The 14,494-nt window shown below is 34.5% G+C and overlaps 1 protein-coding gene across 1 annotated transcript in view; it reads right to left on the bottom strand.

The window, feature by feature from the left end:
- Positions 1–11,144: 11,144 nt before the first annotated feature.
- Positions 11,145–14,494, bottom strand: part of LOC129227864 (gastrula zinc finger protein XlCGF49.1-like) — a 34,855-nt gene continuing 31,505 nt past the window's right edge. The window contains exon 4 of the mRNA XM_054862483.1: positions 11,145–11,339. Coding sequence (XP_054718458.1) covers positions 11,145–11,339 — 195 coding nt within the window. The remainder of the gene's footprint in view (positions 11,340–14,494) is intronic.

Here is a 14,494-nt window from a genome sequence, read left to right as displayed (position 1 = left end):
AAAATGAATAACGGTTGTTTAAACATGATGCCTTTAAGCTTCTGGATTAAACATCCATACATCACCGAGACAAAAAGGTAAAAAAAAAAAATCACAGAAAGTGTTATCGAAGAAACAATGCTTTTTTATTCGTCCTAATCGAGAATGTCGACCTAAACAATACATCCAGTGTCCAAAAGGAGCTTGGTCACCCAACGGTTATAATTCTAGAAAAAAGTACCAATTTAAATGGAATGAGAATTATCTGGAAAGACAAAGTGTTACTATAATCCAGTCCAGGGCTGTCCAACTGCAAAGAGCACACGGGTCAGAATTTCGGTCACTGATCACATGGCAGGCCGCAGTTTGAAAAAAATGAATAATAACCTCTTACCTCTTATACAATAACAATTAATAGTTGAATTATAAATTATAAAACAATGAAACAGAAGGATTTTAAAACAATTCGCTTACATTTTACTGGGGAAAACTGAGGCCGATCCGCCTTCTTGACAATGGCAGGAATGTCAACATCGATGCGGGCAGCACAATATGTGTTGGTGGGCCGTATGCGACCCGCAGGCCAGCAGTTGGACAGCCCTGGTCCAGTCAATGAGCGCTGAAAACAGGGGTGTAGCATGCATGGAATATGCGATAATTTTTGACTTCAGAATATTGTTAGGGGTTGTTAGTAAGTAAACATACTAAAAGTCCCCGACCCTGGGGGGTGAGCTAAAGGTGGGAGGGAGGGGGGGAAGATAATTTTGGGTTTTTCGAGAAAATGTCGGAAACGGTAGAAAAAATGCGTTTAAAATAAAAATTCAAGCTAAATAAATTCACTATAAAACTGTTTCTACACATATGTGTCAAATTTCCAATAATTTTCCGGGTATACGTTATGAAAAATCGATGATTTTCGGAAAAAAATCTCTCTTTTTGTCAAACATTTGCTCCTAGAATGTTGCTATTCATGAAAACAGGGGTGCCCACAGGGGGGGGGGGATTATGGCGCAAGTTGCATTAAAAGGCGCAAGTTGCGCCATCAAAATTTTTTTTTGGGGGGGGGGATTTTTTTTCAAAAGTGGGGCCGCCAATTTTATTTTAGCTAAGAAAACGAACGAAGAGAAAGGGAAACTCTTCGTCGTTTTAAAAAATTAAAATTGTAATTATAAATGAACAATTGAAATAATAGTGACAAGGAGTATTTTTTCTGTAAAATTTGAATAGAAAATGTAATTTTAAAATACAATTTAGGAACATCCATGATTCTATTTTATAAAAAGTCGCGGAAATGTACGCTTCAAACATTTTTTTTTAACGCCAAAAAAAAAGTATTCAGTACAGTACACTGTTCACTAGGTCGCACACACTTTAAATGTAATTAAGTTTAATATATAAAACTTAATCTTTTCCACAAATTGATATTATTAGTACAACCTTGTTCTGCATATATAAATTTAGTTTTGTGGGAAAAGAAGAAAATAATACTTAATACACAGACACTAAAATTTTAGTTTCATAATGCACCAAATTTAGTGTTTTCATGAGGAATACTAAACACAAAGAAAATATTTGAAAGAAAAAAGCAATAGCATGTAAATAATTACAAATTTTTTGTAAAATATTTTATGGTAGAAAATTTCTAATTTTCCAGGCAGAAATAAACTTCTTGAGGGGAAAAACAGGTTTTTCCCTCTAAAATTTCTGTACATAACATTTCTAAAAAGCGGATGTTTCTAATTACTAATTAGCAGACATTTTTGTGAGTCCTAGTGCCTGAATATATCTCGCTCCATGTAATTCATTCTGAGTAGAGGATCGTTGTTTGAACAATAAAAGCTTAGTTTGATTCTTTGACAAAATTTTGTATAATCAAACAATATCAAAGTAAATGAAAATGAACAACGTTTTAACTTTAACACACAAAAGTAAAGTAATCTTATGCAATAATCTGCTAATTTTGCGCGTTAAAACGTTATTGATTACCATTTACTTCTCTGCACAAAGGTATTTATTTCCGAACATACAAATTAACAAATTAGTTTAACGAAACTTATTGGTCACCCTCACATTTGGATTTTCAACTGCAAAGTGGCATGGCCGCCTAATCGGTTCTGACGATTATTCGGCACATCCATAATATTCCTTCTCCTGGTCAGTAACATACATGTCCGAAGAATTATATATAACTCTTTCAACAATATGCTTTAGACAAAACCAACATACAACTCCTGATATAATAAAAATTTGACTTTTTACATCTTGAACTCAAACTATGTTTTTACCAACTATGATCAATGGCGAATCAAGGATTTTGTTCTGGGGGTGGCTGAGGCAGTGGCGTAAGTTTTAGTGGGGAGGAGGCTTTAATTTTTTCCCATACATAAAATTATATATATATATATATATATATATTGAACACACATAGTACTATATACGTTAGAGGAAACGTCGAAATCGAGAGCTTCAGGGAGTTCTCCCCCGGAAATCTTTTGAAATTAAGTTCTAAAAACGCAGTTTTAAAATATCTTTGGTTATGTTAAGGGGAGGAAAGGTTCATTCCATTACCAGAAACTTTTCGAAATTAAATCATCAAAACCGTGATTATCACGGTCTACTAACTGAAAACTCGTAGGCCAGCATTTGCTGACGTTAAAGTAAGTAATGGGTCACAAGAAATGTCCCCGATCGATTTTTTGAATTGATTTACCACCTTCACACAATGTTTCAAAATTGAAGCTTCAAAAATGAAGTTGTAGAAAACACGATGTTATCAGGCCCGGATATGCGTGCTCGGAGTGCGAAGGCACCTACATCCTTAAAGGGTCCAACAGCCTACGAATTGAAAAAAAAAAAAAAAACTAGCACTAAGACTTAAGTTGCAAATATACACGGCTGGCCTCTGAGGCCCTACAGATGTTATTGCAAGGGAGCCCAAAATTTATAGATCCTGGCCTGGATGCTATTTAAAAAAGGGGAATTCTAGACTCTCTTGTGAAAAATTTTCGAAATAAAGGTCCTTAAAACGAAGTTTTTAGACGTTTTCCAGTTATGTCATACTTAAAATTTCTGAGGTTCTCCTTCTTAAATTAAGCGAAATTAAGGTTTTAAAAACGCAACTTTCGTCTTTTTTTTTTTTTTTTTTTGCAGATACTAGAGGGTCCTTCCCTGAAAATTTTTGGATATTGAAGTCTTAAAATGCAGTTTTATGCCATATTTGGTAAGATGAGAGGCCTCGTAATTTTTCGAAGTTTAAACAGCAAAATGTAAATTTAGATTATCTCTAATGCTGTTAGAGCTTACAGCCCTTCTTCAGGAAAACAGCTTCAAAATTGGGGCCCTGAAAACAAAATTTGAGACATTCTGTAATGATTTTGGTTCAGAGGGGGGAGGGGCTTCGGAGGCACAACTTTCTTATTTCCAGATGAACTAGAAAAGAGAGAGAAAAAAAAAGAGGGGAATGAATTAAGAGGAAGGGAAGCGAGTGTCCCCCGCATCGGATTGCTCTGATGCGGGGACGGAGCTGAAGTTTTTAATTCGACGATTTCTTTCTCGAAGAAATATGGTTTTCCTAGAAAAATCTGTAGGCTCCCTTCTGGTTTCACCACAGGACTGAGGTGATTAAAATCCTATGTCTCCTTGACATTACCAAAGGTTCACTCATGTGAACGAAGATGTTTTTTAAAAACTATATTATCATTTATCTAGGGGTGTTAATGTCTGATTAAGTTTTCTTAGCTCTTGAAATTGTCTAAAATTTGTTATTCAGAGGTAAAATTTTAAAATATAAATGTAAGTGAAAAAAAATGTATGCATTTTATACACCATTGCTAAACCATTTAAAGACAAAATTTTCAATTCTTGTTTAGGGTACAAAAATATTGCGTATGTTTGGCGTGGATGTTGAAGGTGTAAACAACAAAAAAAAAAGGTGAAAAATTGCAAAATATTTAAAAACAGCTAGAACAGAAGCAAAATTTCAAGAATCGATACTAAACGCAACAATCAAAGAGAAAGAGAGAGAAAAGCACAAATAGCTATGAAGTCAGCCTTTTTTTCCCGCTTCTTCCTTCTTTTGAAGAGTAACTTCCCTTTTTAAACTTTATTTAAGTAAATTTTAGCAAATTTTGGAAAACTTACATCCCTGAATTCGCATTGTTTCAACCTTAGTATAGTGCCTAAAACCTGCGAGAACAAATTGAATGATAACGATTGAATGGATGTATGAAATTATAGAATTTTAGTTATATTTTACATTAAGAATCTTAGACATTTTTAGTTAATAAATGAGCAAGAATATTTTCGATATTTAAATGATGAGAAAATTGTTTTTATGAAAAAGAACCACTGTTTTCGAAATAAAAGAAAATTGAATTGAAATTCACAACCATTTTGTGGATATAAATGGAATGTAAAGCAAAACTTACCGAAGTAATTTGTATGCTTTGAAGCGGCGTAATATTTTTTCTGCAGTATTCTTTAACTATGAGGTGAGGAAATAAAAAGAAGAATAATAATAAAGCCTTCAGTCAAATTAAATAATAAAATTTTGTACAGCTTGAATCTCCGAAATGGCTTTTTTTTCTTCGAAATGTGGAATACATATTGCTGGCACTCGACGCAAAGCAGCTGACAATTCTATTTGCATATGAGAGTCCAGAGTGTCTGTATACAGCCCCTACACGCCCAGTTCTTAGCATGCAGAGCAGTACATGGCAAGAGTTAAATAATACTTTTAATAAAAAGCTCATTCTACAAAATTGAGTGTGAAATCTACCTTTCCCATTCATAAAAGCCAAACAGGTTGTCTGTGTTTCTCAGTCATTTGCAAATCTGACAGAAGCATGAATTGTTGTGAGAGATTATGCTCTTTTATAATAGCTCGATGTACTGTGAAACGAATAATAGAAAGTAATTTCTGCACTGATGAAATGAAAGAATAGTAGTTAGTTTAGTTTAGTGCAGCTCTTTCAGAACTATGAGAGCCGCCGAAAAATAAGCTTGAACACGGGGGGGGGGGGGGGTTGGACCACGTGCTGTGGTCCTGTTACCAGCCGTGGGAAATCCTTTACATCTGATTTTAGTTTAGTTTTGACAAAAATAAATGATTCATCATAAAAAAACTGTGTTCTTCACGGTGCCATTCCAACTTCTCTGTCGCACGTGAAGTCAGGAAGATAACAGCAAACACCTGCGAATGAGTTCAGAATAAAGCAACAATAGATCAGCAGACCGCTCTCGAAACTATGCTGTTTCGATAACGGGAGACATGAAAGACAGTGACCTTTCCGTATGAATATTCAGATAATCCTAACCATTATTATTCTATTGAGAGGTTATGGAGGAATGAGTTAGTCTCTCCCAAAACTAGTATGGACATATATTAAAGGGCTGTAATTCGAAAACAAATCAAAATTTTAAATTAAAATTTTTTTTATTTGTTTATTTTTGCTGCAAGTGCTGCTGCTGTAAAAAAAAAATAATGAAAACAGAAAAAAAGAACAGAAAATTAAAAAAAAAACCTTTTAGTTCTGGTCTGGGGACGGCTGCAGCCTCTCAGCCGCCCCCCCTAGATTCGCCACCGACTATGATTGACATTTGTGAAAACAAGAAACCTAACGAGTATGGTCCTCTTGAAATTCACGACAGTGAAGACTAGGGATGGGCGATATCAAAATTTTTATACCAAGATAAATCGAACTCAAGATATCGATATTTTTGATATATCGATATATTTAGGTCGTTAAATTCAACATTTTATGGGGAAGGGGGACTGCAAAACCTATTACATAAGTATTTGCAACAGAGAAAAGTCAGACCATATTGGTGAATAAATATTTTAGCAATTTGTTTTAATAATAAAGAGCTACAGCAAGGATTCTCATGTGTTTGTGTCAGGGGGGGGGGGGGATCATGAGGCAGATTATATCACAGTGACGTTTGGCGAAATTACTTCAGAAGAATTTAAGTCATTTTATTAGTGGGTCGCAATTCTTGAGGGAAAAGGAGACTTAGTAAAATTGAGGGGTGCCATCGCAGTCGGGGGGAATGGGAACCCCTAGTTACATCATCTGCATATTAAGATATGCAACAGAAAAATGCCATTGGACATCTTGAAAAAAAAATATTACATTGGTTTATTTGAATAATAATAGTTAATGCAGGCGTGTCCATTGGAGGGGGGGGGGGGGCTTGATGCTGGGTATACGATTGAAATTACCAGAGAAGTTATTTCAAAAGGACTTTAATCTCTTCAACTAAAGGTCATGTTTTGGGGGAAGCGCGATTTATTTGAGGGGGGGAGGACTAATTTATAAGAATAACCAATAGCAATATTTAAGAATAATAACAGCCCTTGCAGGGGGGAGGGATGTCATAACGCAGACAATGCCATTAAATTTTTTACAGAAGGATTTTTATCTGCTAAAAAGACGGTGGCGTATTTCTTTTGTTTGCTAAGGGGGGGGGGGGGGGCTGATAACACTGAGGGGAGACACTGCACTTGGGGAGAGAAATCGGCACCCCAGCTACATCACATAATGAAAAGATCTGCAATACAGAAAAGTCATCGAACATCTTGATAAGCAAATGTTCCAGCAATTTACGCAAATAATAATGCTTAGAGCAGGGTACCCATTCGGTGGGGGGAAGTGGTAGGGTCTTAAAGTTGACTATGCCATTGAAATTATTGGGGAACTTATTTTAAAAGTATTTTAGTCTCTTAAGTAGGGACATTTGTTTTTTTTCTTGATCGGTAAAATTAAAAATCAGGGGGTCAATCGCACTTATTGGTGGTTGGCAGCCCTAGCATTATGATCTATTAAGATCTTCAATAGAGAAAAACCTACGAAAATCTTGAAATGTAAATATTCCAGCAATTTATTCTAATAATAAAACTGGGGTGTCCATTTGAAGATGGGGGGGGGGGGGGCTGAGGCTGACAATACCACTGAAACTATCGGAGGAGTTACTTTTTAAAGGATTTTAGACTCTTCACTTGGGGATAGTGATGTGGATCGGGTAAATACCCAGCGCGTAGTAAATATTTTTTGGGTTTCAAGGCCTGGGTAAATACCCAAAAACTGGGCATTTTGAAGGAAAAAAAAATGCAAAAAGTGAATGGGCATTTTTTTTAAAAAATAAAAATATGAAATAATTGGTAAAACTAATACATACATATGTATTACACAGTTCATAATATTTTTTATTGAGAGACTTGATGAAATTATGAAAGAAACATATCGTGAATTTTTCTTTTCAATGTCGTGATTGGAGAAGTATAAGCAATTCAATGATGAACTTCAGGATTTCAAAATCACAATCTAGGTTAGTCATATCCAAAATGAAAAAAAAAAAAAAGGAAGCACGAGGGATGTTTGAAAGAATAAACTGAGGAGTTTTTAAGACTATGATGGTATTTAGTTATTTAATTGCTGTTTTAGTGACAACGTGGCAAATATAGAAACAGTTTTCACATTAAGCAAAAAAAAAATCAAAATATTGTTTTCTGTTGCCTTGCTCATTTGCATTTGCTTCCCGGTACTTCATGATGAAAATTTATTCAAACTATTTTTAATACACGCAATTAGTGACGTAGGGTGGGAAGGTTATTATTATTTTTTTTGGGTATTTATCGAAAGGCAGGGTAAATCGCCTAGTAGTTGCGTATTTTGAAAAAAAAAATAAAAAATTAGGTGGTATCAAAAGGTGATGATTTTCCTTTTAAAAACATAAACCGTAAAATGAAAGATTAAAAATATAAAAATTTATGTATTATAATTTTTTTAATTAAAGGCTTAATGAAATCTAAGGCTTAATAAAAAAGAGATGCAGAATACGCCTGAACACTTGAACTAGGATTGGAGGAAATTTCTGCAAAAGATATAGATAAATAAATAGTAATAATAAATTGAGCGACATTTCGTTACATTTTGATGTCATGCAGGGACATATACAAATACAAATGTGATGACCAGCAACAGGCTCTGGGCCCAACTAGGCTGGTCCTAGTCAATTAATTGATCCCCAATGAAGATCAATGGCCCTCTTAAAGCTATCCATCCCCTTGCTCATTACCGCCTCTTCCGGTAAGCTATTCCAAGTGCCCACGTTCCTGCTAAAGTAGTAATTTTTCCTAATTTCTAAGTTAGCCTGAGATTTAAATAGCTTAAAACAATGACCCCTTGTCCTGCTTTCCCCGCAAAAATTTAATTGATTTACATCTTTCATTTTGATAAATTTAAATAACTGAATCATGTCCCCTCTGACTCTCCTTTGCTCCAGGCTATATTGAGTCTGGTATCATAATCTAAATCTGAGAGTCCCCTTACTAATTTAGTTACCCTTCTTTGAACCCTTTCCAATACAAAAATATCTTTCTTCAGATAAGGCGACCAAAACTGAACAGCGTACTCCAAATGAGGTCTTACTAAACTCCTATATAAAGGCAGAAAAACCTTCTTAGATTAGTTTGAAATAGATCTATTGATAAACCCAAGCATTTTGTTGGCTTTGTTACTAGCAATACTGCACTGTTGACTAAACTAATAAATATTACTGGGTTAAAAAAAGACTAGGACCTTAAAAAATTGATGTTTGCTTTTTTTCCTTTTTTTTGTAACCAGTTAAGCTTTTTTCTTTTGTAGAATGGCTTTTTATATCTGAAATTTGGCTCTCAACATTGATTAGGAATATCCAACACATTTAATGTGAATATCATATTAGATTGCTAAGTTGCTTCACACAATAATTCTTTAAATATGTGATCAAAATACTATTTTTGGGCAAAAATGTATTGTTTTGTATATGGTTGCTTATCCGGGTATATACCCTGGGTATTTACCCTTAAAAATAAATATCCGGGTATTTTACATCACTACTTGGGGAGCCCGTTTTTTTCGGACTGGGGGGTGGAGGGGATGACGCTCAGTACAATTGAGGGGTGTCATTGCTATTGGGGGATGTGCTTCCAAAACTATATTACAGTAAAACCTGTTAAGTTGACCACCTGTCTATGTTGACTGCTTTTGTCAGGAACGGAATTAGTCCTATCTCATATAATGAAGGAAAACCTCTGTAACTGGACCACCTGTCTATTTTGACCACTAATGTTCGCCAAATTTGGTTTGGAGTATTGTAAAAAACCCTTTGTAAGTTGACCACTTGGTTTATTTTTTTTAACTTTCTTCAGCAAATTATTTTATTTTATAATTTATTTATTTATTATTATTATTATTTTTTTTTTCATAGCTTCCCAAGAATGTATTTAATGCTTTGATGACAGAACAGCATTTTACTAACTAAACAGCAGCATAAAGCTTAATGCTGCTCTTTATTTTCCAAACTTGTTTTTCATTTGTTGTTCTATTTGAGATAGCTTTTTGTACTCTGTTCAATGAAAATGGGTGTCAGTAGAAAAGTTCAAAGTCTTTCCTTTTAGTTACAATATGTTGTGACAACACAGGAATTGTGCTAAAAAAAGCAGGCCCAGATCTATACATTTTGATTCCCCTGCAACAAAATATGTAAGGCACCTCCCTAGTGGCCAGCAATGTCTATTAGTAAAGTAAAAAAGTCTTAGTGCTAGTTTTTTTTTTTCCATTTTTTCTTCAATTTCTAGGGCCGTTAGCCCCTTTAAGGACGCGGGCCTCTCGCATGGCCCTTACTTAGATAATCATAATAAAAGAAAATCATGGATGTTTCTAAATTGTATTTTAAGATTACATTTTCTGTTCAAATTTTACAGAAAAGATACTTTTTGTCACTATTATTAAAATTCTTCATTTATAATTGCTATTTGAATTTTTTTAAACAACGAAGAGTTTTCTCTTTTCTTTGTTCCTTGCATCGCTAAAATGAAATTGGCAGCCCCACTTCTGAAAAACTGGGGAGGGGGGTAGCACCCTTCCTTCTTGGCGTCGGCCATGCCTTTGACCCTAAACTTACTCAACCCTCCTAGCCTCCTCAAAATTTTAAACAAAACTTACCAAAGGCGCAATTTTTTCCAAAATGTAAAGATTCACACAAGCCTGTCCCGGAAACGTCGCTCTCTCGTTTCAATCACTTATCCTCAAGAATATGATTAGAATATATCTGAATGTTTTTTGCATTGCCTTTAAAACTAAACATCAAAATGCTTTTCAATATTTTAAAAATAATTACTGTCGAAAAAACTTGAACTTTGTATGTACCCAGCATACCAAAAAGTAAAAGAAGCACCTTTTTTATTTGAAGAATGGCAAAAAGGGGTGAAGACTTTGGCAATTTTTCGATATTTAAATATGAAAAACACAATTGAGGGTCTTGATGCAAGAACCAGGTAAGCCCAGACTCACTCATTTTTGGTAAGACAAATAAATAACATTAGCGTCCGACTGTCCGATAGAAAGGCTAATATCTTTACTACATTATTTGCTACAAAGCAGATGTCTGATCTTACATTTGTGTCCCGTTGTTGTACCAGTCGGAATTTCTATATTCTCCATACACAAAAAGGAATTTATTATTTTTTGTTAAGGAAAAGTTTCGACTTAACTGGTTCTTCCATCAAAGTCATCAATTGTATACTTAAGACAATCGCTAGTGATTTCAGGGACCTCATACCTGAAATAATTTAGGTATTCTGTTTCAGTCTAAATCTTGCCCTGATTACAACTAATGTTGTGCAAAAAAACAAAATAATAATAATAATGCCCCCCCCCCCTCCTTGGAACTCAGTCCTAACTTCGCTTATGTTCAGGAGCTCTCCCTTCGAAGTTGAAATTTTGTCCTGTTTCATATTCAGTTTATTGTAGTCTAGACTTGCTTTCTCGTATGCAATTCAGAGATGAAAATACTCGTATAGTGAAAATTTAAATTGGACCAATGAAATATCTTGCCAACTTACAGTATTTAGTTGAATCTGCCACATCCAGTGAAAACTAGGAGCATGTACAGAAACTTTGGGGCCCGTCACAAATGACTTTCATGGGCCAGCTCCATCTTGTTTACCCCGACGTCTCTACATATATTTCACCCCTCATTTAAAATATCTCGGGCCCCCTTCAGGCTCGGAACCGGGCCAACAGGTGTCCGGGAATATTGGGTGGCGAGTACTTTGGGCACCGGGAACATTGGTCGCCCCGCACATTGGGCCAAATGTTCCCGGCACCCAATATGCTCGGCGCCTAAAGTGCTTCGCGCCCAATGTTCCCAGCCCCCGAAATGCTCAGTGCCCAATGTTCCCAATGCCCAATTGACGGTGCCCAATCTGCGGCGACGTATCTTCCTAGGCCGCAAAGCATGGCCCACGCATTTATAGCAGGTGGTCCTCTCCCGTTTCCATAACATTGTGGGAGCCATGGCCCCCGGAGCTCTAAAAACTAGAGAGAAAGTTGATAAGAGAGGATTGCATTCACACGTGTGGACTTTGGCTCTTTACTTTGGTCCCTGCTTAGGATGGACAAAATAATAAACCTGTTTCCGAATGTTTTTTTTACATAAACAAATTACATTGTTTTTTTTAAAATTATTATTATGACACTGTAAAAAATGTTAGGTGTGAATTTAAGGTATTAAGTTCAATAAACTGCTGGAAGTGGCCCACTCGGCGGTTGGCCCAGTCGGGGATCCCCGACTAGCTGACCTGGCCGGTCCGCCCCTGAATGAGATTCAGAATACGCCAGAACACTTGAATTAGGTTTGAAAGAAAGTTTTGTAAAAGATATAGATAAATAAATAGTAATAATAAATTTAGCGACATTTTGTTACATTTTGATGTAATGCAGGGACATATTACTGGGCTATAAAAGACTAGAACCTAATTGATGTTTGCCTTTTCTGGTAACCAGATAATTAAACATGTGATCAATGTACAATTTTTGGGTAAACATTTATTGTTTTGTACATGGTTGGTTATATACATAGTGGAATACATACAGAAAAGTATTTCAGTTGAATATAAATTTTTGAAATAAATACCCTGGGTAAATACCCATTTTGGTTATTTACCCAGGTATATACCCTGGGTATTTACCCCTAAAAATAAATACCTGGGTATTTTATATCAGTAATTATGAGCGGCTGTGGATAATTCGCACGAGAATACGGTATACTATTTTACTGAATACTAAGAAATTCAGTCAAAATTCTAATTGAATATTCAGCCAAAAACCGATTGTTTAGCTTAACCTTTTTAAAGTAAAATATTAATTTTTAATGGAAATTCAATTTTTTTTGAGCAATTCCGAATTGCTAATTGTCTTTACTTGATCATTGAATGAAGTCTATCCTTCTATCCTTTGGTTTTACTTTTCTATGCTTATAATATAAGCATCCATGTGCCTCGGAATTATTTATGAATGACCTTCTTGACTTTACCTACACTTAATACTTTTAGAGCGAAAACAGTGTTCAGCCCCTGGCACACATTCATTTGAATTTTGACGTCTTGAATTCAAACCATGGTTGCAATGAACGCCATTAGTAGAAACAATAAACCTAACGCCAAACAAGTAGAGTCCTATCGCAAATCATGATCTTGAGAAAAACATAATTTGATTTCAAGATCTCAAAATTCAAACAAATGTGTTTATTTATTGTCTGTTTTTGAAATCTTCATGCATTTTGGTTTAACATCCTTAATGTATAATTTTTAACTCCAAACTATAAATGAAAACTAAATTTAATTACTCCTAAAGCAAAAGGTGAATAAATATAGTAACCGCTTAATTTTGGTTGCGTTTACATGCATCTCGACAAAAATTGTTAATTTCGTTCCCGAAAAATGCTTTGACTAATCATGGTATCATCTACATATTCAAAAAAAAAAAGGATCTCAAAGATGTTCTAGAACGTGGCAGTTCCACATCCAAGAGAACCTTATTGCACCTGTAGCCTTGACACAAAGTTTCTTCAGACCCTAGGGGATTTGCGCCATGGAACGTGCTTCCTTTTTTTAGATTTTAAATTAGTTCTTCAACTAATTATTTAAGCTAAAATTTCACTTAAAATTACTTATCAAGGGGATGAATGATTTCTAATTTCTTTAACATGCTATGTTGTTAAAATTTTTTTTTATCTGCACAAGATGAAGCTAGTTTCAATTTTTTCAATTAATAAGAACAGGAGCTATAAAGATCTTCCATATAAGGGTCATATACTATATTAAGGGTCAATCTACCTTTAAAAAGGTTTTTATCAAGTACGTTGTTATAATTAAAATAAGCTCGTTTTTCTTAAGTTATACTTTGTATGAAAGAGAGAGATTTTTATTTTCTTCTAGTCATAAAGTGTATTTTAACCTGATTCTTCTTTGCAGGGGCCAATCCAGGATTTTTTTCTTGCTACCTATTTTTGTGAAAGTATTCCATCATTCTATTTTGGTGAAAGTTTTTTTTATCAACATTGTTTTTGTGAACTTTTAGAGACATCCAAATTTTTGTAAAAGAGAAGCAGAACAAGTGAAATTTTAGTTCGAAAAGTGTAAATGTATTTATTAAAAGTGTAAATGTAGTAAATCTAGTATTATTTTTAACAGGTTTCTTTTTTTGCGGAGTGAGGGGCTAGGGAGGGGGGGTTCAGCTAAAAACCTAAGAAGTACCAAAACTACCATCGTAATTTCAGCTTAATGGGCTATGTACTGTGTACAATATTGGAAATTATGAGAAAAACGGTTGCCCAAAACATGTTAAAAGATTGCGATAATATTGCATAAATACACTTTGGTGAGAAACAGCTAAAAATTAGTTAAAATACCACAAAAAGGTTGCGATTTAAGAGATTGTTCATATAAACCTGCTTAGAATTTTATTTTATGAGTAAATTTTGTTTTAAACAGAGAAACAAATTTTATATTTTAAAATGCAAATATTTGTGAAATTTTTGATGTTTTTTTGATGCTACTGATTTTATTACTTGATTTTTGTGAAAGTACCTATTTCAAAACAAGATTTTTGTGAAGGTACCGAAAAACGGTAACAAAATCAGCCTGTATTGGGCCCTGAACTAACACAGGATTCAAATCTCTGCGAACCAAATAAGATTGCTAGGCAATCATTGAAGGGTTTGTGAGTGTCAGCGAACAGGGGATGAAGCCCCCTAGTGTTATGAAGGAAGAATATTACGCTTCCACCAAACTAAGTTGCTTAAAATATCATTACAAATTATTTTTTCTTCAAGTGATTTTCTTACATTTCAGTCTCTTTAATAATTGATCAACTGATAATAATAGTAAAAAATATAAATATCTACATAATTCCTCTTATATAATTATAATTGGAATGTGATAATATTAGTTAGAAACAATTTCAATTAATTTTGTTCATTCAATAAGAAAAAAATACGAGTTTGCTTACCAATTGTGGAACATTTAAATTTGTTTACTATTCAGTTGCCGAATATATCGGCAGCCGAATGCCTATTCGGTTTGTCTGCCGAATATGCAATGCCAACCGAATATTTGTTGCATCTCTAATGATTAGTTACACTTCAAAAATGAACTTTAGTGGTTTCAATACGCAGTTATAACAAGTCTAAA

This window comes from Uloborus diversus, chromosome 8, assembly GCF_026930045.1.
Source record: "Uloborus diversus isolate 005 chromosome 8, Udiv.v.3.1, whole genome shotgun sequence".
In the NCBI taxonomy this organism is placed as follows: Eukaryota; Metazoa; Arthropoda; class Arachnida; order Araneae; family Uloboridae; genus Uloborus; species Uloborus diversus.
The sequence above is the reverse complement of the archived record's forward strand: the minus strand, read 5'-3'. Positions and strand labels throughout refer to the sequence as shown.